The 27994-nt window shown below is 49.6% G+C and overlaps 2 protein-coding genes across 4 annotated transcripts; one reads left to right on the forward strand and one right to left on the reverse strand.

Moving 5' to 3' along the window:
• The first annotated feature begins 656 nt into the window (after positions 1 to 656).
• On the forward strand, positions 657 to 7329 carry UCN3 (urocortin 3). The gene is made up of 2 exons (XM_007526601.2): positions 657 to 849; positions 6507 to 7329. Exons 1-2 carry the CDS (start codon positions 844 to 846, stop codon positions 6951 to 6953), a joined length of 453 nt encoding a protein of 150 aa, XP_007526663.2. The 5' UTR covers positions 657 to 843; the 3' UTR covers positions 6954 to 7329.
• Positions 2162 to 27978, reverse strand: TUBAL3 (tubulin alpha like 3). 3 transcript variants are annotated; one of them, XM_060192392.1, is made up of 5 exons: positions 27209 to 27978; positions 16604 to 16847; positions 12967 to 13115; positions 11755 to 12435; positions 2162 to 3950 (listed from the first exon to the last, which is right to left on the reverse strand). In XM_060192392.1, the coding sequence occupies exons 1-5, from the start codon at positions 27239 to 27241 to the stop codon at positions 3795 to 3797; spliced, it is 1263 nt and encodes a 420-aa protein (XP_060048375.1). In that variant the 5' UTR covers positions 27242 to 27978; the 3' UTR covers positions 2162 to 3794. The 3 variants fall into 3 exon arrangements, with proteins under 3 accessions (XP_060048375.1, XP_060048373.1, XP_060048374.1); XM_060192390.1 differs by lacking the exon at positions 2162 to 3950 and having other exon boundaries at positions 11017 to 12435; XM_060192391.1 differs by lacking the exons at positions 2162 to 3950; positions 27209 to 27978 and adding an exon at positions 24828 to 25213 and having other exon boundaries at positions 11017 to 12435.
• Positions 27979 to 27994: the final 16 nt, after the last annotated feature.

The raw sequence follows: 27994 nt of genomic DNA on the forward strand, positions 1-27994 counted from the left end.
GCCTGGGTTCTTGGGTTCTCACCGGGACTGTCGCTTAGCACCTGTGGGCCCCTGACAAGACCTTCCTTACAGTCTTGGTGTCCTCTGAAGCTAGGGTGTCACCAACCCAAGCTTACCTCCGGACTCACGGTTCAAAAGGAATGAGACCCACTGGCCCAGTCAGCGAACAGAACACCCTGGGTTTGAGCCTGCCCCCAACCCTGCCCTGCCTGTGACTCTCTCCTGCAGCTCGCCTCCCCGCCCCAAAGTGACCCTCTGCTGGCTGCTCCCCTCTCCCAGGGTCTTCAAGACCTGCATGCTGAGGCCAAGTGGGGTCCTCCTTACTCATCTGCACCCCAGGAGCGAGGCACACATACAGCAAGCTTGGGTGGGGGAGCATGTGCTCCCATGCGAGGAATCCTGGACTCCCAGGAGGGGCGGTGGAAGCTGAGGGAGCCAGAACTGCCACCCACATGAAACTCTGCGGATGGACAAACTGACAGACAGAGGAGCTGCTCCTGCCAGGAGCCGGGCTCCCTCTCCTCAGAGAAGTAGGCTGGTGCTCCCTCTCCTCGGGGAAGCAGGTTGCTAGGGCAGGCGGGAGGTGAGTGCGGGCGGGGCAGGCAGGCTGGAGCCTTGCTGTCCTCTCTCTGACGTGGACAGACAGGCAGCCCTGGCTCTGTTTTAACAGCCGCCTCATCCCTGGTGTCAACAGCACCCTGCGCTCTGTCACTTGTGTCTGTGACATTCGGGTGAGGGAGTGGAGTGGTTCCCACAGCGAGGAGGCGACCCCGGCTCACAGCCCAGGGGCATGTCCCCTGACCAGCCCACCTGGCCCTGACACTGCCCACTTGGGGAGGCCACATGCAGGTAAGGGCAGGTGGGGACTTCTCTGCAGAGGCTGCCTGTTCCTGTCCTCTGTCCTGGGGAACAAGGGAGGGCAGGAGGTGACAAGGGGACAGCCCCAGGAGGTGCAGAGTTGAAACCATGGCTGTGTCTAGATGGGAAGAAATGTGGGGGGAGGCACTTCTGAGGGGAGAGAGCAGCTCTGCACAGGGGGGCAGCAGGGCAGCAGGGCTCTCTCTCTCCCAAGCCTGCCTTCAGGAGAGATCGGCTGCCAGCTGGGGGAACAGCCCAGACGACAGGTTACAGATGGGGGGGCATGGATGCCAGGTGCTACACCCCACTGCCTCCCTGCTCCTCCTTCCCTTCTCGTCCGGCTCCTGGGAAGCAAGGTGGGTTGACGTTTCTGAATGTGGCAGCTGAAAGGTTTAGAGGTTCACCCATGGCAAGTAAGAGAGGGGGGCGGCTTTTCAAATCCTGGGTCTCTGCCTTCAGAGTCTCAGTTCTTTGGGTGAAATGGAGGGAGGAGACAGATACCTGGATGGTCAGGTGCTACCTGGGAGGTGGGGGACCAGAGGGGTTGTCTACTTTCTATTTGTCATACCCATGTTTTCTGAGAAACTTGGTGGCAAGTTCCTCTTCACACAGTAATCTAGGATGCACACTCACAGAGATACACACACATACCAGCACACACACACACACCACTGCTGAGAACCAGGTCAAAAGAAAATGAATCCAACTGCCACCCGTGATGTTTGTAGCAAAACCAATGTTCTCCTGTGTCTGCACCTTGCACCTCACCGTTCCCCTGAGGGTGTGTTGAGGGAGCTCTGCTCCCCTCCTCAAGTCCCCCAAAAGTCCCAGCTGGCTGACAAAAAACAAAACACACTCTCTGATACCACTTCTCAGTGGTGCCGGCAGACAGAGCACTAAGGAGTTAGGACCAGCCCAGCCTCCCCTCACCCCCACCCCCACCCTCAGGCTGTAAGGGGATGCTGGCACCCTCCCTGCACAGGGTCCCCCCTCCCGCTGTAGCTGGGGCCCTCTCACCCCAGGCTCTCAGCAGTAGTGTGCTTTTCTGGGGCACCAAGCAAGTGCCTACAAGGGCAGCTGAGTTGGGGGAGTCTGTAGAGATGTGGCCCCTTCACCCTGAAATCCACCAGGAGGTAGCAGCTGGCTGGGGGCAGGTGGGGGTGGGGATCTGAGAGCTGGTGCTGTCACAGGCGGGTGGGACAAAGAATGCAGAGAATTCGAGAGGACATGTCAGGAAACGGAGTTGGCCTCCCTCCGGGAGTGTCTTTGCTCTGACCCCACAGACCCTAACAAAGCAGAACAAAGCAGCAAAGGGACAGGTCAGGGGTCCCTACGGCCCCCAGCCACTCGTAAATGGTGAGCACAGAAAGGGCAGGGAGGTCCCTGCCTTTCAGACAAACCAGAAGGCAGCTCAGCACAGGAGGACCTGGCAGTTGCCTTCACTCCATAAGGTCGCACCACTGCCAGGAATAAGGGAACATCACCCCCAAGCCCCCGGGGAGTCTGCCCCAAGCTAGAGACCAAGAGCTTAACAAGCTTAACAAGAGCAGGGGCTGCTGGGACACTCATCCCCAGGTGAGTTTGGCATGTTTGGACATCGCACCATCACTCACAGTCACACAGTATCTTTCTTCTGAAGGGGACCTGAGATTTGACCAAGAAGGTAACACTCTCAAAGGCATTGCATTTACAAACTGACCCCGAAGGCAAGAAAAACAGAGTTAAAGCCCCCACACACACATACACACACTGCACCCCCAAGGGACCTCCCTGCCAGCATGCTGGCCCTGCCTTCTACAAAGCGACCCTTCTGGAACTCAGCCCCAGAAACTATAGACAGTTACTGAAGCCAGACTGGGGACTCCGGAAACCTCACAGACCCCAGAAGCTGCCCAGTGAATTCAAAGTAAAAAAAACAAAATAAATAAAACTAAGGCAAGCAGTAGAGTCAGTGGCCCAGCTAGGGACCTATGAGAGTCCAGAGGGGAAATGTATGGAACAAAAGGTTGAACAAAGAAATCAAACAGCCAGGTGCCAGCTCCTCAGGCAGGGAAAGAGACTCAGTCAGAGCCTCTGGTGTGGCCACAGGTGGGAACCCAATTCACTTGGACACAACATGCATTTTGGAATCTTGCCAGATGTCTGCAACTGTACAAAATCCTGGGTGCTAGGAGGTCTCTTGGGAGGGGAGGAGATTTGTTCTACCTGTCTGGTCTGGGTGAGCCAGGGAAGCTTCCCTCTGTCTGGTTCTTCAGAAGGAGAAGCAGAAAGAACTCAAATTCAGGCCCTGGTTGATCACACATGTTACCACGGAGACCCAGGGAGGGCTGGGGAGGCAGACACAGTGGTTTTGGGGAAAGGGTAGAGCAGACCCACCCACTTGCCCACCTGTTTCTACTCTTTCCCTGGGCGCTGCCTTGGGCTTTTAAAATCCTTTGGGTTTAACAAGCCATCTGAAATCGCTCCCCCGCTAGGAGATGCCCCCCTCAGTGTGAAGCAAAAACAGGGGCTCCCACCAGCTCCTGCACAAACAATATATGCTGGCTTCATGAGAAAGGACCACACCAAATGCCCGTGACTGAACACCATACTCAGAGAAAGGATAAAGTCCACTGTCCCCAGGAACCCACAGGTTACCCTGCATTGATCCAAGGTAGACTGGATACTGAGGAAGGGGTTTCTCAAAGGGAGGAACCTGGGCCGAGAGCATCAGCCTGCTCTGCAGACATGATAGAAATGCAGGTTCTCGGGCCTGGTTCCAGACCTGCTGGTTCAGAAATTCTAGGGTGGGGCCCACAGGCTGTGCCTGAACAATCTGTGCAGCTGATTCTGGAGTCTGAGGAAGGATATTAGACTGATTCCAGGGCAAGGCGGGTCCTCCTATAACAGCGAGGATGTGGTGTGCAGCACTGAACTGCCTGGTGTGTGTGGAGCAGCTAGAATGGCTGCAGGTTACTGCATAGAAGCAGACATGAGCCAGGCTCCCTTACTGAGGATCTTCTGGCCAAAGAAAGAGCTGTGGAGATGATTATGACCTGCTCATCAGGTGAGGAAATTGAAATCCATGAAGTTGATGTCCTCTGCCCAGGACCCTCGAGAGAATGAGGGTCAGCGCCTGCAGCGATGGGGGGTCTGCACCTTATCCCATGAGCTCACACAGACACAGGGGCCACACACCCAGTCACAGGCGGCCCACACCTGGACACACACAGCGAGCTCTCTTCCTGCTAGAACACATTCTCAATGTCCTGATGCCGAGGGGCTGAACCAAGACCACAACCTGGCTTCTTCAGAAAAAGAGCATCAAACACAAGGAAGATGGGGGCCAGGCAAAAGCTCACTCACTAGAGTCTACACCTCACCATGGGTGAGAACCTGGGTTCGAGCTCCTGACACCACAGGGGAGCACTATGCACAGCCCCTGGGGGAGCTTCACTAATGGTGCAGAGATGTTATGGTGTCTCCCCTTCTCTGTCTCTCTCCCTCTCTCTGTCTCTCTGAAATTAAAAGGGAAAGTTTTAGGAGCTCTAGAATCACACAGGTGCAAGTCAACGGTGTCAGAAATTAAGAAAAGAGAAAATGAAAAGGCAGTCAATGCACTGTGGGGATGGAGGTTTCTAGAGAGAGCCTGTTCATACGTGTGAGTTTGTGTTTGTCTATGTGGGTGCATGTATGTTGAGGTAATCGCCCAGGGGGGAGGGAGCAGCGTGTTGGGTGTGAGAGAAGCCACTGTGCTCATCACAAGTGTGAGAGAAGCCCACATACCTGGCCTCCCGTCCCACCCAGCAGAAAGCAAATGAACTGTAGTCCTGATTCCAGAGCCAAGCAGAGAACAAAGCTCAGCCACACGCTCTAGCCACAAGCTCCAGCCATGCCAGGCTGTGACCACCAGTGTGGTCCACTGCGCTCACCTTTAGCAGAGCTGCTGGCCACCTGCCAGACTGGTTTCTCAAAAGCCCACACCAGTGGTGGGGGAGGTGATTTAGCATACAGAGCACAGGACTTGCATGTGTGAGGCCTCAAGCCCTAGGACCACCAGTGCTGATGTGTACAAGGTCTCTCTCCCCCTCATTAAAAAAAGAAAAGAAAAACATTATAAAAATCTCAGGGGTAGATAGCACAATGGTGATGCAAAAAGACTCTCCTTCCTGAGGCTCCAAAATCCCATGTTCAATCTGCACCAGCATAAGCTGGAGTTGAACGGTGCTCTGGTAAATAATAATAATAAAGATAATAAAAAATTGAATAAAAGAATATTTTTAAATGTAGTAAAATGCCAGAGAAATAACTCACTGGACAGCATAAGTGTCTTGCTGTGCACATGGTCCAGGCTCAAGGCACCCCACGGGAGAGGGCATGGCACCAGGGGGGGCTTTGGTGTGGGGGTGGCTCTCCCTCTCTTTCTGCCTCTATCTCTCTGGGTGACATGGTGGTCTGGGGGCAGCAAAGTCAGACACGTGCAAGGCCCTGGCGCCACCACCAAAAGATGAAAAGAAGAAATACCAAATTAAACACCCCACATTCTTAGTAGTGTGCACATGCTCTGTTCCATGTCTGTCCCTGCAGGTAAGGACCAGGGGCTTGAACCCAGGTCCCCCACATAGAAATAACTCACTTGGATAGTGCATTGTGTCGCCATGTCTGCTACCCAGGTTCAAGCCTGGCCTCCTACTGTACTGAAGGAAGTTTTGGGTTGTGGTTTCTATGTAATCTATCTATCTATCTATCTATCTATCTATCTATCTATCTTTTTACCTATCTATCTATCTCATTCTGTGTGTGCGTGTGTGTATGTGTGTGTGTCTGTGTGTGTGCCTGTCTGCCTGCCTGCCTCTATCTTTAAAATTTAAAAAAATCAATTTTTTGACTGAGGGGCTGGGCAGTGGCACAGCTGACTGAACATACACATTACAGTGTGCAAGGATCCCAGTTCAAGCCCCCAGTCCTCACTTGCAGGTAGAGAAGCTTCACAAGTCATAAAGTAGGTCTGCAGGTCTCTCTCTATATATGTATCCCCCTTCCCTCTCAATTTCTCTATCTCTACCATGAATAAATATTAATAGAAAAAAATACATTTTTGTGCAGTGGATAAAGCATTGGACTCTCAAGTATGAGGTCCTGAGTTCAATCCCGTGAGGTCCTGAGTTCGATCCCTGAGGTCCTGAGTTCGATCCCTGGCAACTGGTCTCTCTCTCTCTCTCTCTCTCTCTCTCTCTTCCTGTCCCTCTCATTGATAAATAAAATAATTTTTTTTAAAAAAAGAAAAATACATTTTTAAAAAGCAGCTGGCGGGAGTTGGCACAACGGGTTAAGCGCACGAGGCACAAAGCACAAGAACCAGCATCAGGATCCCGGTTCGAGCCCCTGGCTCCCCCCCTGCAGGGGAGTCGCTTCACAGGCGGTGAAGCAGGTCTGCAGGTGTCTGTCTTTCTCTCCCTCTCTCTGTCTTCCCCTCCTCTCTCCATTTCTCTCTGTCCTATCTAACAACAACGACATCATCAACAACAACAACGAAAATCAACAAGGGCAACAAAAGGAAATTTAAATATAAAAAATTTTTAATTAAAAGAAAAAGCAGCTGGCAGGAGCCTTGCCTGTTGGACTCTGACCTGCATTCCTGACCCATGTCTGTCCCTGTCTCTCCGCAGGCCAAGATGCTGACCCCAGCCCACTTTCTGCTGCTGCTGCTGCTGCTCCCAGTGGCCCCAGGCTCGGGCCTGTCCCCGGGGCTCTACAAAGCTGAGTCCATCTTTGGCTGCATCAACACGGCCCTGGCCGAGGCCAAGGAGAGCCAGCTGGAGGCTGCCCAGCCACTGAGCAAGAGAGGGGCCGACGGCCAGTGGCGGGGGCCACAAGAGGACAGCAACAAGAGGCCCCTCCCTGGCCCCCGCCTCAAGCACCCGGCCCCCATGCAGCCTCGGGGGAGGCTATCCCTGGACAAGTCCAGGGGCGACCGGCGCACCAAGCTCACGCTGTCCCTGGATGTGCCCACCAGTATCATGAACGTCCTCTTTGACATCGCCAAGGCCAGGAACCTGCGGGCCAAGGCGGCAGCCAATGCCCACCTCATGGCGCAGATCGGGCGCAGGAAGTAGAGGCACCTGGATGGGGGCAGCTGGGACCCTGGTCTGTGGGTGGGGGTCTCCCTAGCACTGTGAAGCCCCTGCTGGCCAGCCCACCGCACCCTGCCCTGCCCTAGTGTATAACAGAGGTCCTGTGCTGTCCCACCTTCTCCCTCTTCTCCTGTCTCCCTCCCCAGACTGGGGGACCCACATCCCTGATCCCCAATGCTCCCCTCACCTCTCCCCATTCCCCCACCACCACCACCACCCCCCACACACACACACAGGAGAGGCAGCTGGAGCTCCTGGTCCTGCAACCCAGCAAGAAAGCTAGGTGACACCCAGCTGGTCCTCCTTTCACCAGACCCTTCCCTCTCTCCCTGTCCCCATTAAACCAATGACTTCTCGAGCCTGGTTTATCTTGCTCTACCTTCAGCCAGCTGAACCCCACCTGGGAGCTTGGAAAAGGGAGTAGGAGTGTGCAGTGGCTGCGTGGATGGAGGGGAGATCATGGCCCAGAAAGCTGGGGACGGGGGTGGGGAGGCTCCCAACTGGCCCTGGGGATACCCCCCCCAAGAAATACAAGCAGGGGAGCAAGTGGTCAGCTATCCCCAGGTCAGAGGCCACAGAGAGGAGTCATGAGCCACACCCAGCACAGTGGATACTAGGTCTCTCTGCAGCAAGTCCCAGGCGGTGGCCCCAAGGGGGAGGGGAACCCAGCTTGGCCCGCTGCTTCCCTGTGATTATTCGGATACCAGCAGTGGAGGGGCCGGGCGACAGCACACCAGGTTGAGCACACACTTCCCCATGCGTGAGGACCAGGGTTCAAGTCCCCAGTTCCCACCAGCAAGGGAAATCACCATAAGGGGTGAAGCAGGACTGAAGATGTCTCTCTCCTCCTCTACCTCTACCTCTGTTCTCAATTATTCTCTCTCTTATTAAATAAACAAAATAATGAGTACATTTTTTAAAAGTTTAATAAGATAATACATTAATAAATAAAAAAGAAAACCAGATAAGCTTCTGCATGCTAAACTTACACACCAGGGGCCAGGAGGTAGCTCAGTGGAGAGAGTTCACACCTCCTTCAATGTGCAGGAGGCCCTGTGCTCAAGCCCGGGCACCACATGAGAGCACTGCAATGGCACCTGGGAAAGCTCCATGAGTGGTGGACCAGCGCTGTGGTGCCCGTCCTCTCAGTGTCACTCTGCATATGCAGGGCCCTCAGCTGATGCCCTGTGCTGAATGAAAACAAAGTGAAAATGGTAAGTGCGCTCACCAGTGGCCAACCCCATCACTGCCAGGAGCACAGTCAAAACACAAGTGGGTGACAGACTCAGAAACAGGGTTAAGAGCCTGTCGATTCTGCGTCTCTGTCTCTGAGCTGACCGCAGCTCCTGCTGACTGTGACAGGTCTCTCTTCCTAATTGTCCCGTGTGGGATGCATTGCATCGACCTTCTCGTGGTGCATCCCGTGAGTACCCATTTATTGGGGAAACTGACGATCCTTCCTAACCGACTGAATCCACATGGATCCCAGTCACTTTCAAAGCCAGCAACAAGCAGACATCAGGCTCAACCTGACGCTGTCGACTGGCTACAGAAGAAGGGCAAACGCTAGAAGAAGGACTGAAGATGTGGTAGGCAGATAGCATTGCCAGAGCGCCTCACTGGTGCCCTCCGGTGTCTGAAAGGAGAAACATTAAAAGCGCCTAGCCAAAAAAAAAAAAGTAAACCCCTAAGAAAGATGCAAAATGCTGGCTGCAGTTTACACACATGGAGAACAATGTTTCATCAGTGAGTGTTAACTGCCATGCTGCTAATCCTGAGAGATGCCCCAGTTGACCTCAACTACCCACAGCCCCAGCTGAAAGTTCTGGATGATGGAAACAGCTTCTTAAAGGAGAAGAACCCAGAGTCTACAGGGAACAGGTGATGCTGGAATAGGGTCTGAGGGGGTCTTGGAAAGAGCGTTTTCCCTTGGAATAGTGGAGGGTACAAGAAGACTTAATCTAATGTTGGAGAAGGGACGAGAAACGTAGAGGGCACGGGTAAGCTCAATACGCAGGAATCACAGCCATCACCTGGTGCTTCTCAACTGAGGACAAATGCTTGGCTCCTCTGCTCCACTGCTGGTGGGAACACAAAAGGGGGCAGCCCCTTTGGAAGACTGTATGGACAGTCCTTAAACAAATGAAGATGGAATTACCTTATGACCCAGCAGTACCACTCTTGGGAATTTATCCAGTGGACATTCAAACATTAATTCAAAGGGATATATGTACCCCTGTGTTCATAGCTGCATTATTCACAGTAGCCAAAGAGTGGAAGCAACCTAAATGCCCATCATCAGATTGTGGGGTTCCAGCCTTTAGGTTCATGATTAGTCAACAATTTGTTTGGCTTTGTATGTTAACTCACTTTTCAGCCACCAGGTTCCAGATACTACCATGATGCTGACCAGACTTCCCTGGACAGACAACCCCACCAATGTGTCCTAGAGCTCCGATTCCCCACAACCCCGCCCTGCTAGGGAAAGAGAGAGGCAGGCTGGGAGTATGGATCGACCTGTCAACACCCATGTTCAGTGGGGAAGCAGTTACAGAAGCCAGACCTTCTACCTTCTGCATCCCACAATGACCCTGGGTCCATATTCCCAGAGGGATAAAGAATAGGAAAGCTATCAGGGGAGAGGATGGATACAGAGTTCTGGTGGTGGGAATTGTGTGGAGTTGTACCTCTCTTATCCTATGGTTTTGTCAATGTTTCCTTTTTATAAATAAATTTAAATTTAAAAAAAGAAGTTATGAGGTATATAACTTCCATGGAATACTACTCTGAAATCAAAAAAAAAAAAAAGCTGATATTGTGTCCTTTGGGACAAAATGGCTGGAACTGGAGGTGATTGCGTTTAGTGAAAGATATAAAGAGATAAAGTAAAACTACCCAGTGGTTTCACTCATATGTGGAATCCAGAGAACTGAAACACATGAGCCTGAAGAGAAGAAGAGAAAAAGAAGCAAGTAAACCATTTCTAAGACTTGTGAGAAGTCTGGTGGTTACCTTTGGGGGATACAAAATTTCAGTGGTGGGTGTGGTGTGGGACTATGCACTAGGAACTTACCGTCTTGTAAGCTACTCTTAATCACGAATTTTTTTAATGGGGGAGGGAGAACATTCGTGTTCTTTCTACTCAATTCCAGGCACCATGCAGCCTCTTTGGAAGACTGTATGGAGAGTCCTTCAACAAATAAAAGTGGAATTACCAGCAACCCCACTCTTGGGCATTTATCCAAAAGGACACTCAAACTCTAATTAGAAGGGACATACATATGCACCTCAGTGTTCACAGCTGCCAGATTGCCTGGGTTCACAATTACAGTTTCCTGGCATTCACAGTCCACAAAATAATTTCACTCAGTAGCTTGTGTGATTGCTTTATGGAAGAAAAGGAAAACAAGAGTTCCTCTCAACCTCAATGCTGCATCTGAAGGCAGAGGACACTCAGGGAGTTGGCAAGAATCAGCAGGGACTTTTGAAGAAACTTGAGCAGAGAGCAAGTGTCATTTCCTGCGCTGTACCACTGCCATGAAATCTGGCCTCTGGCCCCTCTCTCTTCCTTCTTATTCTGATCCTTTCCAAGGCCCCTCAGTTCTCTACTCGTGAATGCAGACATTCAGAAGTACAAAACAGTAAGAAAAGAAATGAGAGTGAGTTAGCACAGAGACCCAAACACACACGTGGGAGAAGGAAGAGTCGTGTAGAAAATACAAAATATTCTGTGTTGGGTCATCATACAAAACAGAGATGTGGGGGGGGGGGTAACATTAATACTCACTATATGCTGCCTCCCTCCTCAGAAACAGGAAAGGGGATAGTACAAACCTGAAGGCTTCAGGATCTCTCCGATAAAAAGGTGAAGAACTAAACCAGATTCTCATCCAAACAAAAAAAACTCCAGAAGTGTCTCAGGAGCTGACATCACGGACTGACCCAAAACTCTGTACTCACTGGACAGGTAGACTCACCCAATATTTTTTTGTTTTAGTATCTTTTTTTAAAAAAATCTTTATTTATTTATTGTTAGATCGAGACAGAGAGAAACTGAGAAGGGAGGGGGAGGCAGAGAGGGAAAGAGACAGAGACACCTGCAGCCCTGCTTCACCACTCATGAAATATCCCCCCTTTAAGGGCGGACCAGTTTTGAACCCAAGCCTTTTCACACTACAATGTGTGTGCATAACCAGGCGCACTACCGCCTGGCCCCTTGACTGAATTTTTTACTCTGTATTTTTTTTTAGAGAGAGATAGGAGAAAAAAGTGTGTGAAGGTGAGAGACACCGAAGCACCATTCCACCATCCATGGTGCTCCCATGCAGTGCCAGGGCTCGAACCCAGGGCCTCAAGCATGGAAAGGCACAGGCTCTGCCTACCGAGCCACCTTCCAAACCCTGACTCATATGATCTAGTGTGGAACTGGGGTCTGGCTTGACTCAGTTTCTCCTTTTGTCTCTGAGGGAACTCCGCCAAAAGGTACACGTGGCATTCACTTCTGTGCCCTGGAGTGGCAGGAGAAGCCTCCTCCCACTTCTCCGTAGTCCCTCTCCAGGGCTGCCAGGTCCTCCCGGGCCTCAGAGAACTCCCCCTCCTCCATGCCTTCCCGGAGGTACCAATGTACAAACGCCCTCTTGGCAAACATGAGGTCGAACTTGCGGTCGAGGCGGGCCCAGGCCTGGGACACGGCCGTGGAGTTGCCCAGCATGCAGAGGGCCCTGCGGGTGGCAGCCAGCTCCCCCCGGGGAGGCCCCAAGGGTACATGCTGGCTGATGCCCACCTTGAAGCCCGTGGGACACCAGTCAACAAACTGGATGGAGCGCCTGGACCTGGCGGCAACGATGGCGGCGTTCACTTCCTTGGGGGCCACGTCCCCCCGGTAGAACAGGCAACAGGCCATGTACTTGCCCAGCTGGGGGTCGCACTGGACCAGCTGGCTGGACGGGTGGAAGCAGGCGGCTGTGATGTCCGCCACCGATGGCTCCTCGCCGTAGGCCTTGTCCTCCAATGCCAGGGGTGCCAGGGCCGTCAGGGGGAAGTGGATTCTGGGGTACGGGACCAGGTTGGTCTGGAACTCGATGAGATCCACATTCAGGGGCCCCTGGAACCTGAGGGAGGCGGTGACAGCAGCCACCGCCTGGGCGGCCAGCCTGTTGAGGCTGGGGTACGAGGGTCTCTGGATGCCCAGGCGGCGTTGGCACAGGCCGTACAGGGCCTCGTTGTCCAGCAGGAAGGCGCAGTCGGCGGCCTCCAGGGTGGCATGGGTGGTGAGCACGGTGTTGTAGGGCTCCACCGTGGCCGTGGAGATGCGGGGGCCCGGGTAAATGGAGAACTCCAGCTTGGTCTTGCCGTCGTACTCAACTCTCAGCCGCTCCATCAGGAGGGCCGCGAAGCCTGCCCCGGTGCCGCCTCCAAAGCTTCGGAACAGCAGGAAGCCCTGGAGCCCGCTGCACTGTTCTGCCTGCGGAGGACAGCTGGTGTGAGCACCCGGAAACTTCCAGAAGCCTCGCGGCACTCCTTGTGCCGTCCACCTGTCTATGGAATCACCCCTCCGGGGACACCTTGCAGCCTATGGTGGCCACAGCTCTTTGGAGCTAGGGGCGTGAACCCCAACATCACCTTCTGCATCTCAGATGCAAGAATCAAGAGCAGCTGGGCTGGGGCTAGGCAGTGTCGCACCTGGTTAAGCACTCACATTACGGTGCACGAGGATGACCCAGGTTCAAGCCCCTGGTCCCCACCTTCAGGGGGGAAGCTTCACGTGTGGTGAAGCAGGGCTGCAGGTGTCTCTCTATCTCTCTACTTCTCTATCTTCCCCGCCCCTCTCAATTTCTCTTTGTCTCTATCAATAATAAATAAATATATTTAAAAAAGAGGAGCTGGCTGAGCCAGCAGGGTGAGCCTCCTCCCCAGAACTGAGCAGCCAGGGAGGCTCCAGGGAGACAGGCTGGGGAAGCCTGGGGGACCCCTGCATAGAAATGGGGCCACTCACCAGCTTCCGGAGCCGCTCCAGCACCAGATCGATGACCTGGGACCCCACCGAGTAGTGGCCCTGGGCATAGATGTTGGCGGCGTCCTCCTTCCCACTGACCAACTGCTCAGGGTGGAGGAGGGCACCGTGGTGGCCGGCTCGGACCCCATCTGCAGAGGGAAAGCAGTCCGCTGGCCCACGCCCATCCCGGCTCCACTGTGGGCCTGGACCCAATGCTACACCCCCTCACCCCACATGGGGGTGGGGAAGGACAGAAAGCCTTTCCATATCGAACCCTTCCTCTGTCTCTGGTGCTGCTACAACAAATGCCCACTAACCTGGCAGCTGCAAACTAGACACCAGCTCCCCACAGTCTGGAGCCCAGCCGTCCCAAATGCAGGCGGACCTGGCAGCTGCTGGGCTGGGAGCCGCCTCCCTCCAGGCTCTGCCTCCACTGGCTGCAGCCCTCAGTCCTGACTGTGAGTTCCTGTCCCTCTCCTTCTCACAGCGGTGCAGAGCCGAGCCCAGCCAAGCTAGGCCTCATGTTATCCATAAGCATCGGCAAAGACCCTACCGGGTCATCTTTTCACATTCGGGGTGGACACAGATCTTGGGAAAATACCAGAGGCGATTTCCCCACACATGCAGCTGCTTTTTTTTTTTTTCTGTCTGCAAATAGGCAGGTGAGTGCTGGTGAGGCCAGGAAAACACACTGGTCTCAGCTATTCCTTGTCAGTTTTTTGTCTGTTAGTTTGGTTGGTTGGTTGGTTTGTTGTTGTTGTTGTTGTTGTTTTTACCTCCAGGGTTATTACTGGGGCTCTGTGCCAACACTACGAATCCACTGCTCCTGTCAGCCCATTTTTTCCATTTATTTAACAGGAGAGAGAGAAAATTGAGAGAGGCGGGGGAGATAGAGAGGGAGAGAGAAAGATACACACCTCTAGACCTGCTTCACTGGCCTGAAGCGCCCCCTTGCCCCTGTAGGCAGAGAGCCAGGTGCTCAAACCCAGATTCTTGCTCTGGTCCTTGTGCTTCATACTACGTGCACTTAACTGGGTGCACCACTGCCCGGCCCCCCTCCTTGTAAGCTTTAAAGAGATGCTGAAGGAGGCAAGGAAATCTCAAATCATGGGCCAGGCAGTGGTGCACTGGTTAGATGCACACATTACCTCATGCAAGGGCCCAAGTTTGAGCCTCTGGCTCCCCCCCCCTGCAGAGGATTGCTTCATAAGCAGTGAAGCAACTTCTCTCTCTCTCTCTCTCTCTCTCTTACTCTCCCCCTCCCTCTCTCAACTTCTCCCTGCCCTATCAATTTAAAAAAGAGAGAGAAAAAAAAAAACAGGAGCCAGGCAGTGGTGCATCTAGTTAAGTACTCACATTACAATGCACAAGGACCCAAGTTCAAGCCCCTGACCCCCACCTACAGGGGGGAAGCTTCACGAGTGATAAAGCAGAGCTGCAGGTGTCTGTCTCTTTCCCTCCATCTCCCCCTCCACTCACAATTTCTCTCTGTCTCTCTCTCTCTGTCTCTCTCTGTCTCTCTCTCTCTATATATATATATATATATATAAAATGTGTGTGTGTGTGTGTGTGTGTGTGTGTGTGTGAAAAAAGAAAGGAAAAAGTGGTTACTGGGAGCAGTGGATTCTTAGTGTCACTGTCATAGAGCCCCAATGATAACCTTGGTGGCGATAAAAATAATAATAATAATAAAGAAGAGAAATCTCAGATCTACTAGCTGTGGTGATTAGACACATGGAAGCAGGGAAGTCAGGGACTGCTGGCCCCAGCCCATGCCCTGCCAGGGTGCTGACCTGTCAGAGCCCTGGGAAGCTCAAGAAACATCAGAACTCAGTGCATGAAGACCAAGCCCAGTTCTCCACCTTGGAATTACTCAGTGGCGAGGACCCCGCAGCAGTTAAGAGCATGAGATCGAGTGTCCGCTCCCTGGGGCGTAGCTGGCCTCCTCACCTCACTCCAGAGACTGATTCTGCCCCAACGCTCCGTGGCTTCTCTTCACAAGTGGGCCAAGGAAAGAGCCACCCTGCTCAACTATCTTAAGGACCCAGTGAGCCCTTGGGGCAGGACAAGTACTGATGACAGCAGTCACCAGTGACAAACTGCCTACGTTACACACCTTCAAGACGCTCTGCCTGGCTGGCCTTGGGACCAGCACGCTCAGGGAGTGGAGGCATTCATGGCCAAAGGGGTATACAGATTTCTAAAGCGCAAGACAGTCTTCTCAACACACCCTACTCCCCTAGACCTGCCCGCACTTTTGCGCTTTTCCTGTGACTTTTATCAGGTTGCAAGTTTTAATAGAGCCAAGGCCACTTTTTCATCCAGACAGAGAGGCAGAGGCAGAGCGAGCTTCCCCCGGTGTCTCAGCATTCCCATATGGTACCAGGGCTCAAGGCATGGCAAGGCACACTCCCTACCAAGTGAGCTGTCTCTTTGGCCCATGACCATGTATTTTTAAACCACAATTCTGTAGCTCTCCCCCAAAAAAAGATTGAATTCACCTGGAGTCCAAATTACTTTTCATTAGCATATGCCAGAAACATGAAGTTGGAGTTATTAAAAGACACTTGTGAGGGGCGGAGTGGTGGCACAGTAGGTTAAGTGTACATAATACTATGCACAAGGATTTGCTCAAGGACCCGGGTTCAAGCCCCCACTCCCCACCTGCAGGGGGACACTTCATAAGCAATGAAACAGGTCTACAGCAGGTCTATCTTTCTCTCTCTCTCTCTCTCTCTCTCTCCTGTCTCCCCTTCCCCTCTTAATATTTCTCTGTCCTATTAAATAAAGTAGGAAGAAACAAAGAAAAAAAAGCCTCCAGGACTGGTGGATTCATAGTGCCAGCACCTTCTTCTTCTAGCGTTTGCCAGTGCCAGCACCAATTCCCAGCGATAACCCTCGAGGCAATAAAAATAAAAAATAATAAGCAGGCATGCAACTCCAGACAGACTATTTTGCCTGTCACTTGACACTCCTGGGCTGTGTTCAGGAAGAAATGTAAGGAAGGAAGCCTATTTCTCCCTGACAGAGCAAGCGGGAGCCTGAGGGTGGCGAGGTCTCTTTGCTCTGGCAGTAAAGTCCCCCTTCTCAGAGGCTTGCGACGACAGCACTGCCTTGCCTAAGCGCACACAGACCACCACCACCACCCCTCATCTTCCTAGCACCTCCTCCTTGTGCTCATGACTCAGGTGCCTGGTCTAGGGTCCTGACCAGCATTCTGGGAAATCCGGATGGGATTTTCACACCATCATTAGACGTTTGGGGGTGAGGGTGGTGCTAGGTTTCTCGCCCTCAGAGCCACAAGTCCACCCAGAACCACTCCCCCCTCAGACACTCTGCCTTCCTTCTTTACAGAAGCCCAGACGCCAAACCCCCACTGTGGTCCCAGCCTCCCAGCCACTGCTTCCCCCACCCACCCTGAGCTCTAACCATCCAGGAGGCCAGTCTTCCGGTCAGGCAGTGGGCACCATGCCACCGTGAACATGCCAGTGTTGGCCCCTCCTGGGGTGGGGGTTGAGTGGCCACTACAGGGGACTCTGGGTTTGGGCGAGGCCCATGTGAGATGATCCACATGATCACCCAGCCACAGACACGTGAGCTGTGAGTTTGGGCCAGGGCCTGGTTGTGTCCACATTACCTATGACGGTGGGCTCTAGGTCCACGAAGAGCGCCCTGGGCACATGCTTCCCAGCTCTGGTCTCACAGAAGAAGGAATCCACAGAGCCAGCCCCTAGCTCCACGCTGGCCTCCTCCAACGGCTGCGGTGCACGGTCCAGAACCGAGCCATCAGGCTGGATCCCATGTTCCAGGCAGAAGAGCTCCCAGCAGGCATCCCCGAGCTGGACGCCAGCCTGGCCCATGTGCACAGAAAGGCACTCCCTCTGAAACGAGCCAGGAAGTCAGGGCCCAGCAGGCTTCTCGGACAAGAGGCAGGATGGTGCAGTGGCAGAGGGCAGAAACACAGCCCACCCATGAGGAACCAAAACTCACTGGGGCACAAAGGAATCCAGGCTCCCCCTCCACTCAAAGGACCCTGTGGACATTGCAGACTAAGCACCTGCTGTCCCCTGGGCTGGGGTTAAGATGCCATCACACATAGATACACAGACGGCACCTGTTCACAGAACACATCTAGCCCAGCAGACTGACTCACACAGGAAAATACTAGCTAGTTAGCAGAAGAGAATGAAACCAGTGTCCATGTACTACTTTGTCACCTTAGGCTTTCTGTGGATGAATTAAAGATGGTGCCTTTCATGCAGTGAAAATTTGCATTTGCTGTTTGCAGGGTCTAAGTAAGGACAATTTTCTCTTCTTTCTTTCTTTTTTTCTTTCCTTTTTCTTTCTTTTTTATTTTAAGGTTTATGTTGACTATTTCATAAGAAGAGGTCAAAGCATAGGCAATACCAAGGACTGAAGCCAAGGGTCCAGGCATGCAAGCTTGGCACTCTTCCTAAGTCATTCCTCTCCCCTCACCACACACACACACACACACACACACACACACAAGGACAGGCGTTCTAACCTTAAAAGTAGTGGAAAAATTACCAAGGCAAGAGGCAATAGATTTAATAACCCTGAAATGTAAAGCTGTTATCATGATAACAAACAGACATGGTAATGTTAGGGTTACATGTAAATCAATTTTACACACATCCATTAAAAACTATGTGAGGCAGTTATGAAATGATACATAAAACATGAACTAATCTAGGGGCCAGGACAGAGTTCATTTGGTAAAGTACATACCTTACCAGGACTCAGGCTCTCAGTACAACCGAGGAGTGCCATGCATGGTACCAAGAAGTATTCCATGAATGATGGAATGATACTGTGGTATCTCTCTGTCTCTGTGTGTGTGTCTCTCTCACCCTACCTCTCTTGTCTGAAATTTAAAAGGGAAAAAAAAATCCACTAGGAGCAGTGGAAGCATGCTGGTGTGAAGTCCTAGCAGACTGGGGAGGAGGGATGGAGAATAAAAAGAATGAATCAATGAACTAGTCTAAACACAAATGCCTGGACACAATGGTACCCACAGTGTAATTATTTCCAAGAATGAAATCCAAGAACCAGTCTACTTATCTCTTGACCAAAAGCTGAGCAATCGATTCACCCACTAAAATTAGGACCCAGGAGGTGTTAGTGATAAAATATTAAGTAACGAGCGTACCAGCTGTATGATTAAGTACAAAGTGTGATGTCAAATACAGCTAAAACTAAACATAGAAGAGTCTTTTTTTTTTTAAGTGCCACCAGAATTATTGCTGGGGCTTAATGCTGGCACTACAAATCTACTGCTTCTGGTGATCATTTTTCCTTTTTATTTGGTTTTGATAACAAAGAGAAATTGAGAAGGGAGGGAGAGGTAGAGGGGGAAGAGAGAGAGAAAGAGAAAGACCTGCAGACCTGTTTCACTGCTCATGAAGCAAACCCCCCCCCCCGCAGGCGGGGGTGGGGGGTGAGGGCTCAAACCTGAGTCCTAGCATGTGGTAACAGGTGGAGTCAACCTGGTGCACCACCACCTGGCCCTTAAAGAGTCCCTTTTTTAGTGCACCAAAATAGTACCTCTTTTACATCTTGGTGGAAAGACATTTCTTTCCTGATTTAAACTTTACTGGTTTTCTTTATGCTCATGAACCTCAACTACACAAAATACTAGACAATACCTTTCACTCTTATATAAAAGTCAAACGACTTTTTTTTTTGTAATTTAAGTAGACATGGCTATCTAATCATCTAAGTGTGAGGCGTAAATTCAATCTTAAAAATCTGAAGGGGCACAGGTTGGAACACTGGTGAATCTCGGAGCAAGTCTCTACAGCAGTCTTACAGGGAGAGGAACCACTTATCTGCCTTGATGAGACCCACTGGGCTGAGAGGCACCAGTCTGATGCATTGCTCCTTCTCTACAACCAAAAATTCAACTGCAAAGCAACCCAGTAAACGGGAAAAGACAATAATCTCCAAAGAGTGGAAGCAGCCTAAGTGCCCACCAACAGATGATGGGCTAAAGAAGTTATGGGATACTACCATGGAATACTACCTGCAGTTAAAAAAAAAAAAAAGCTGATATTTAGTCGTTTAGGGACAAAATGGATGGAACTGGACGTGATTATGCTTAGCAAAATAAATAAAGAGATAAAAGGCCGTTACTAGATGGTTTCATTCGTATGCAGAATCTAGAGAACTGATAACATGAATTTGGGAAGGAGGAAGAAAAAGGGAAAAAAAAAACAGAAAACAAGCAAACTGTTTCTAAGACTCTATGAGAATTATGGTGGTTTGTTGGGTAGTATGCCAGCTCCCCCGGCTTAAAGCTCCTGTCTCTAATTCTGCTTAACTAAGCACCGGTATGCCTGCAGGGCATTAGTTTGATCCCACTTAAAGCTGCGGTCTATTTACATAAACCACTGTTAACTAAGCACCACCCTGCCTGCAGCGCATTGGTTTAATCCCCACTGGTTCATGGTGTCTTTTTGCTCCGCCCCCTCTCATAGTCACCCTGATTTCCACCACTGTCTTTTCGCTCCACCCTCTCTACGTCACACCCTGTTTCCACCCTACTTGGCTAGTATATATACAAGCTGCTTTTCTGAGTAAAAACACTTGGAATTGCTTTCCGGCTCCGAGAGTTCCAGAGTGTATCTGCTGCCACGTTAGCTCAGCACGAGTTCCTGATCCCTCTCCCACGCAGCAGCCTAGGTCGGCTCCAGTTGGGTTCTCTCCAACCCCCAAGAATGGAGAAACTAGTTAGTTCTACCTTCCTGATTCTTTCTTCGATGGGAAGACACTTAAAAATGGGTGCCTGCAGCAATCCAGCAGGAACCATCAGAAATGGAATTTCGAGGAGCTTTTTGGACTAGGGCCATCCAGGGACTCATGATGCTACATGGTGAGATCTGGATAATCTGGTTCAAGGTGAAAGAAGCAAGAGCTGCCTATGGCTTTTCTCTCGATTTCCCCCTCGTTGTTCTCTCTGAATATCTTAAGTTTGCTGTCTGCTTTCAGTTGTGTTTCATAAGAGAGTGATTTGAATGACTGAATTTGTGTATGACATTGACTTAAAAAAAAATGCTGGATGCAGTCATGATTTCTAGAGACAGAAGCTTTAAGCCGGGGGAGCTGGCATACTACCCAACAGTGGTTGTCTATGGAAGGTGGGAGGTGGGGACACGGAACTCGGTGGTGAATGTGTCGTGCAACTATGTACCCTGTCATCTTACAATCTTCAACCTTGTAGCCACTACTAATCACACATAAAAATGAAAAAGAGGGAGTCGGGCGGTAGCACAGTGGGTTAAGCGCACATGGCACCAAGCACAAGGACCAGCATAAGGATCCCGGTTCGAGCCCCTGGCTCCCCACCTGCAGGGGAGTCGCTTCACGGGCAGTGAAGCAGGTCTGCAGGTGTCTGTCCTCTCCTCCTCTCTGTCTTCCCCTCTTCTCTCCATTTTCTCTCTGTCCTATCCAACAGTGACAACAATAATAACAACAACAATAAAACAACAAGGGCAACAAAAGGGAATAAATAAATTTTTTTTTAAAATAAAAGATTCAAATGCAAGAGTGATGCCAGGCTGCACATGAACCAACCCCCCCCCCACACACACACACCCCAGCTGTAGCTGGACAGTGTACTCCAATGGTCACACCCTTGTAGTTTGATCTGGACTCTGTTCCAGTCCAATGCATCAAACTCTGTACTTTGTCTCCTGGATTCCCAAGGCGAAACCAAGCCCTCTGTGCTCCAAAGAATCAAGTTCACTATCCAAGCAGGACACCCCTCACCTCTTTCCCTGGGCAGCTGTTGACTCTCACAACCAAGGCTGCAAAATCCCTTTAGAAAGAACTTCACGTCCTGCAAACATTCTTCCCTCTGCCTGGCACATAATAAACCGAACTTAGACAGTTCTTCTGAGCCTGTCCCTTCAGAGAAGAATGCTCTCTCTCCCCTCCTCCTGGGCTTCAAATCTTCCCAGCACATGAGCTGCCATACATACCCAAACTGGGTTCCTTGGATTAAGATTCAAATGTGGGGCCAGGTAGTGACGCACCTGGTTGAGCGCAAGTGTTGCAATGCACAAGGACCCAGGTTCAAGCCCCTGGTCCCCACCTGCAGGGGGAAAGCTTTGCAAGTGGTAAAGCAGGGTTGAAGGTGTCTTTCTGTCTCTTTCCCACTCTGTCTGTCCCTTACGTTTGATTCTGACTGTATCTATCCAATAAATAAATAAAGATAACAAAAAAATTAAGGGAGTTGGGCGGTAGCACAGCAGGTTAAGTGCATGTGGCTCGAAGAGCAAGGACTGGCAGAAGGATCCTGGTTCGAGCCCCTGGCTCCCCACCTGCAGGAGGGGTCACTTCACAGGCAGTGAAGCAGGTCTGCAGGTGTCTGTCTTTCTCTCCCCCTCTCTGTCTTTCCCTCTTCTCTCCATTTCTCTCTGTCCTATCTAACAACAATGACAACAATAACAACAACCACAACAATAATAAAAAACAACAAGATCAACAAAAGAGAAAATAAATAAATATAAAAAAATTTTAATTTAAAAAAATTTCAAATGAACCCAGCTGGAAGAAGATACTCGTTTGCCATTATTAAAATCCCGTATGTGCAAATTTCTCTCAACATCGCCGTCACCGTTCAGTGCAAGTGTGACGAACCCACTATATTTGCTCACGAAAATAACCACCCACATATTAAAACCAACTGCTGCTCCTCCTTTGTTCTGGGACCCAAGTGACCGGCACTGTGGAGTGATGTTGTGCCTTTTCAATCTCAGCAGAAATGAGCTGGACGGTGGTCCGGGAGGTGGTGCAGTGGCTAAGGCACTAGACTCGCAAGCATGAGGTCCTGAGTTCAATCCCCAGCAGCACATGTACCAGAGTGATGTCTGGTTCTCTCTCTTTATCTCTATCTATTTCTATCTCTATCTCCTATCTTTCTCATTAATAAATAAAATGTGTTGAAAAAAAAAAAAAGAAGAAGAAAGAAAGAAATGAGCTGGAATAATCCCGTAACTGTTCCAGCACAGTGATGGCTGCCATCTGCCAATTCTTCTCTTGGCCTCTCCCTGCTTATCCAAACTGGCCATTAAAAGATCACTCCATGAGGGGGCTGGGCGGTAATGTATCAGCTTAAGTGGACGTGGCATGAAGCACAAGGACTGGCCTAAGAATCCCTGTAAGAGCCCCCGGCTCTCCACTTGCAGGGGGGTCTCTTCACAAGTGGTAAAGCAAGTCTGCAGGTGTCTCCTCCTCTGTCTTCCCTTCCTCTCTTGATTTCTCTCTGTCCTATCCAACAGCAATAACAACAACAACAAGGGCAACAGAAATGGGAAAAAAATAACCTCCATGAGCAGTGGGTTTATAGTGCAGGCACTGAGCCCCAGTGATAACCCTGGAGGCCAAAAAAAAAAAAAATCACTCCATGAAATATCCGTTCCACTCTAGATTCTTTTCAGTTAAGGAGTGGGTCCTGCTATAAGGTAAACTCAGTCTTCCTTATCTTCATTTCCCTATCTTGATGACGGTACTTGTTTCCACTTCTGGGAAAATGAATATGCACAGCTTCTAATCTGATCACAGTCATATTAACAAAGCAGTTGACATCAGTGACAGATGTCACTGCTACATTATTTGTGAGAAGATTCTGTTTCAGATTGGAGATATGGATCAACCTGCCAATGTCCATGTCCAGTAGATAAACAGTTACAGATGCCAGGCCTCCTACCTTCTGCATCCCATAAAGATCTTTGGTCCATACCCCAAGAGGGGTAAAGAGTAAGGAAGCTTCCAATGGAGGGGATGGGATATGAAACTCTGGTGATGGGAATTGCATGCAATTGTACCTCTCTTGTCCACAATCTTGTTGATCACTATTAAATCACTAATTTTAAAAAATCAACTTCTAAAAAAAAAAAAAAGAAAGAAAATTCTATTTCACGGGTCAAAAATCCTTATGAGTGCAGAAGAAGACATATAAAAATAATGTTAAAGAACCCTGGCTCCCCACCTGCAGGGGAGTCGCTTCACAAGCGGTGAAGCAGGTCTGCAGGTGTCTATCTTTCTCTCCTCCTCTCTGTCTTCCCCTCCTCTCTCCATTTCTCTCTGTCCTATCCAACAACGACGACAACAACAATAATAACTACAACAATAAAACAACAAGGGCAACAAAAGGGAATCAATAAATAAAATAAAATAAAATATATTTTTTAATTCTTTTAAAAAATAAATAAATAAAAAATAATAATGTTAAATGCCCACTGGCTATCCACCCTGTAAAGTCTACACTAGTGACATGCTGATGATGGGAGTTACTAGGAAGATGCATTTTTAATTACCTTTTTATTTTGAGATAAATAGTAATTGTGGAACCGCATATGGCTGTGGTCACAATAAGAGAAATTAATACAGAAAGAGCTCCTGTACCTTTTGCCCACTCTCCCCCCCACCACACAGAGTGTCTTGCAAAATTAAATAACACACAGCACACACATTATTTCCATGACATTTCCATTATCACAGCCTCCCTCATTGTTGTTAAAATTTCGGAAGGCTCTTGCCCGGCCGGCTAGCTTCACGGGCGGGTAACAGACGCGGAGACAACGGCTGGGCAGGGAAGCTGTATTTCTTTATTCAGGAACAACGATTCACAAACTAAGACAAACTAATCACCAAACAGAACTCTGCTGTCTCTTTGCGGCGGCGCAAGCACTCTTTCTTTTTCTCTGGAACTCAGGAACCCTCTCCCTTACTCTCGAACTCAGAAACTCTCGCACTCTCGAACTCAGGAACTCAGGAACTCTGGCACTCTCGAACTCAGGAACCCTCGAACTCTCGTACTCGGGAACCCTCTCCCGGGGTTCCTTGGGGCGGGGCCAAGCAGGCCCGCGAAATTAATAGGACTGATCCAATTCTCTTGGCGGGGGAGGGCTAGAACAAACCAATGTAAAGCATATGACACCTCATGAAGGAAAGGAAAACTTGCAAGAGCAAAACAGTGGAAACAGCCTTAAAATGTTGTCAAGAGGGGCTGTGTCACAATGCCCCTGCTGGAGTGCACGTGTTACAATTTGAACCCCTTCTTCCCCACTGTAGGGGAAAAGCTTTGCAAGTGGGTGAAGCAGGGCTGCAGGGGTCTCTCTGTCTTTCTCCATCTCTATCACCTCCTTCCTCTCGATTTCTGTCTGTCTCTATCCAATAAAGATTTTTTAAAAAAAATATTAAAAAAAGGTTCTAATGTTGGCAAGAAGACCAATGGGATGAGAAGATTAAGACAGGAAAGCAGCTTGAAAAGTTGCTTCTGTTTCAGAAGAGTCTAAGATACTAGAAGTTGGGCCTGGCAAAAAAGGAGAGCAAAGAGAAAGAGGAACCACGATGATCCCAGTTGGAGTTCTTGGAGTTATTATCTTCTCCAAAGACTGAAACTCAAGAGCGGAGAGAGACATCTGTACCCTTTGCCCTGCCAGCTTTTATGAGCTCAACAAAGGAACTCTGGTTCGAAGTCCCCAGAAATTTGAAAAGCATAACTAATAGTGAAGCAATTAATTTCTACAGAAAAAAAAAATCATCACAACAGGATTGAAATCCATATGAAAAACAGAAGGAAGGGCAAAGACAGTCAACCAGTAAGCAAGTACAGGAGTAAATCATAAAAAGCCACAGAACTACAGGTGAACTGGGGAGAGCATCACACATACAAGGGTATAGAAAGAAAGAAGTTAAACTTTCATTTAAGAAGCAAAGAATTTATAAAGGCTTGTTTGGTGGGAGGAGAGGACCATATGTGACAATTTCAATGTGAGCATTTCAGACAATACCAAAGGAACACTGCCAACAGGAAAGTGCCCACAGTCACTTACCATGCTGTCCAGTGCCTTTGGTAATGACGGAGAGCTGGCCCAGGTAGACTTTATCACGGACAGGAAGTGACCCCACGTGAGGGCCTGAAGCCTGACTCATTTAAAGCAGCCCAACCTCTTTCCCAATCTCTGGCCTCCAGGTAGACTGTGTGGGCCCTGGACACCTGAGACAAAAGTGTTCCCAGCTACAGATGACTCAGTTGTCACTTCCAACGTACACCTATATGGAAACCACACAAGTCTTTTTTGTTGTTGTAACCCTCCTTGAGGTGTAGTGTGTTTCGTACTGGTTGGGATGAGACAGGAAGGAGTATGACTCAAATAGACTTTTTTCTGGTTTTTGTTTGTTTGTTTTGTTGATTTATCACTAGAGTGAGAACCAGAGCACCACTCTGGCACATGAGATGTTGGGGGCTGAACTCAGGACCTTATGCTTGTAAGTACAGTGCTCTAATCAGTCATCATCTCCTGGGATTTTTGCCTTTTTTCCTCCCCTTTTGTTGCCCTTGTTTTTTATTGTTGTTACAGTTATTATTGTTGTTATTGATGTTATCATTGTTGGATAAGACAGAAAGACATGGAAAGAGAAGGGGAAGACGGAGAGGGGGAGAGAAAGAGAGACACCTGCAGACCTGCTTCACCGCCTGTGAAGTGACTCCCCTGCAGGTGAGGAGCCAGGGGCTCGAATTGGGATCCTTATGCCGGTCCTTGCGCTTTGCACTGCGTGCGCTTAGCCTGCTGCGCTACCATCCAACCCCCGGCTTTTTGCTTTTTCAAAAAATGATTACAGTTATTATTTATAACCCCATGTGTGCTCACAAGCACTCCTCATCCACACAGCACATGCTGGTCCCAGAAAGTATTGATTCCAGACCTGTGATCACATGTCCAGTGGGGGATTGAAATGCAGCTATGGTACCTTTCTCTATCCCTAAATAGCAAAGGTGAAATGATGCAAGCCAAGACTCTTGAGTGGTACAAAATCATGTTGGGGGGGGGGGCAAGTGGTGGTGCACCTGATTAAGTGTACACACTACAGTGCTCAAGGACCCAGGTTCAAGCCCCTGGTCCCCACCTGCAAGGGGAAAGCTTCATGAAGCTGCAGGTGTCTGTCTCTATCCCTCCCTTCTCAATCTCTGTCTCTATCCAATAATAAATAAATAAATAAAAATTAAAAATAAACAAATTCATGTTTGTAGGGAAATTGTGAAGATGTGGTTGAGCTTGGCAGGGCTTGACTTGAGGGGACATCCATCCTGTCAATCTCTCTCTCTACTGAGAGGTCGAGTGAGGAGGGACACGACCCCCCAAGGTTTGCCCTGTCTTATCAGACTCCCTGCCTCACAAAGCACCCTGCATTCCTGATACTATGGCCTGCTCCTTAATTATCTACATAATCATTATTTTGCCTGAAAGATCCCCTCCCATTCCATTTCTCTGATCTATCTTCTTTGTACCCTCAAGACCCTCCCTGCCTGCAGGGTATTATTAATCTGACCAGTTAAAGCCCTCACAACAGTTGCTAAGGAAGTTCCTACCTTTCCCAGCACCCTTTTGCCTTTCTTTGCCCCTTTCCAAACCATGTCAAGCCATTTCCATTTCCAACGTGTCACTTCCGGGTCAAACTTTTAAAAAGCCTTGGCTCGGGAGTCGGGCAGTAGCGCAGCAGTTAAGCGCACGTGGCACCAAGCCCAAGGACAGGCATAAGGATCCCAGTTCGAGTCCCCGGCTCCCCACCTGCAGGGGAGTCACTTCACAGGCAGTGAAGCAGGTCTGCAGGTGTCTGTCTTTCTCTCCCCCTCTCTGTCTTCCCCTCCTCCCTCCATTTCTTTCTGTCCTATCCAACAACGACATCAATAACAACAATAATAACTACAATAGTAAAACAACAAGGGCAACAAAAGGGAATAAATAATTTAAAAAAAAAAAAGCCTTGGCTCTCTGATCAATAAAGAATTGAATCGCCTCACCACCACCAGCTTTGTTCCTGGGTCATCTCTCTACTGTTGCTGAGTGAGGAGCAGCCCAGGCTAGTTCCGATTGTGTTCTCTCCAACCCAGAGAGTACATGCCCAAGAAGAGGCACCCCCACACTAGCCCGGCATCATTGACGGTTGATAATAAAAATGGGTTTTGTGTGTGTTAAAAACCATTTTATCAGCTTAAAAGAAGACAGCCTAGAACGTAGAGAATACACAAAACAGGCTACTGTATTTATACCCAATAGTCTTAGTTATTGCATTAAATGTCATGAACTTACTTCCTCTTCAAAGGGATGATTGTTTAATCTAGTAATTCTTTGCTATCTTATTCATCAACATTTTCAAGACATTCTTTTGAGGCTGGGAGATAGCTCTGGAGTACAGCACCGGGCTTGCTTACCTGTGGTCCTTGGTTCCATCCTTGGCACCACATTTGTCATAGATGAGCAGTGCTCTGGTCTCTCTTGAACATGCTCTCACATCTCTCTCTCTCTCTGAATTAATAAATAAAATGCTTAAATGTCCAACTAAGCAAAGCAGTATGGTAATGCTCTTGGTATCATGCATGGCTGGACAGAAAAACAGAACGTATTGGGAAATAGATAATATAGTAAAACAAGACATGAGACTGTAAAAACAGAATGTGTTGGGATGCGTGTGGTCACCCTTCATTTGCTGTGCCAAAGTGCCTTCTTTGAAACTGTCCATTGTCGTTCACCCTGGAAAGCAATCCCTATCAAAATTCTAATGGCTCTTTTCACAGAAACAGAGCTATCCTAAAATTTGTATGGAAATAATAAGACAGCCAACAGCTGAAGCAATCTTGAGAAAGAACAGAAGAAGACAGAGCATCATTTTGCCTGGTTTCAGACTACAGTTTAAAACGACAGTAATTAAAACAGTGTGCAGTATTGTCATAAAAGCTGACGCATATTGAATAAGCAGAAGAGGGAGCACAGAAATAAGCCCCCGCATATATAGTCAAATAATTTACAACAAAAGGGGGAAAAAATCAAAACGGATTAACATGATGTGAGCCAGCTGACAGTAGCGCATCTGCAAAAACTGAATCCTCCCGCTGCTGCACGGGACTCCACCTCCATAGCAGACAAGCAGAGGAAATCAGTAAAACGCTCCCATTCCGACAAGCGGAAGCACGGAGCCCAGCCCGGGACCCAGCCTGGTT

Source organism: Erinaceus europaeus, chromosome 6, assembly GCF_950295315.1.
Source record: "Erinaceus europaeus chromosome 6, mEriEur2.1, whole genome shotgun sequence".
Lineage (NCBI taxonomy): Eukaryota > Metazoa > Chordata > Mammalia > Eulipotyphla > Erinaceidae > Erinaceus > Erinaceus europaeus.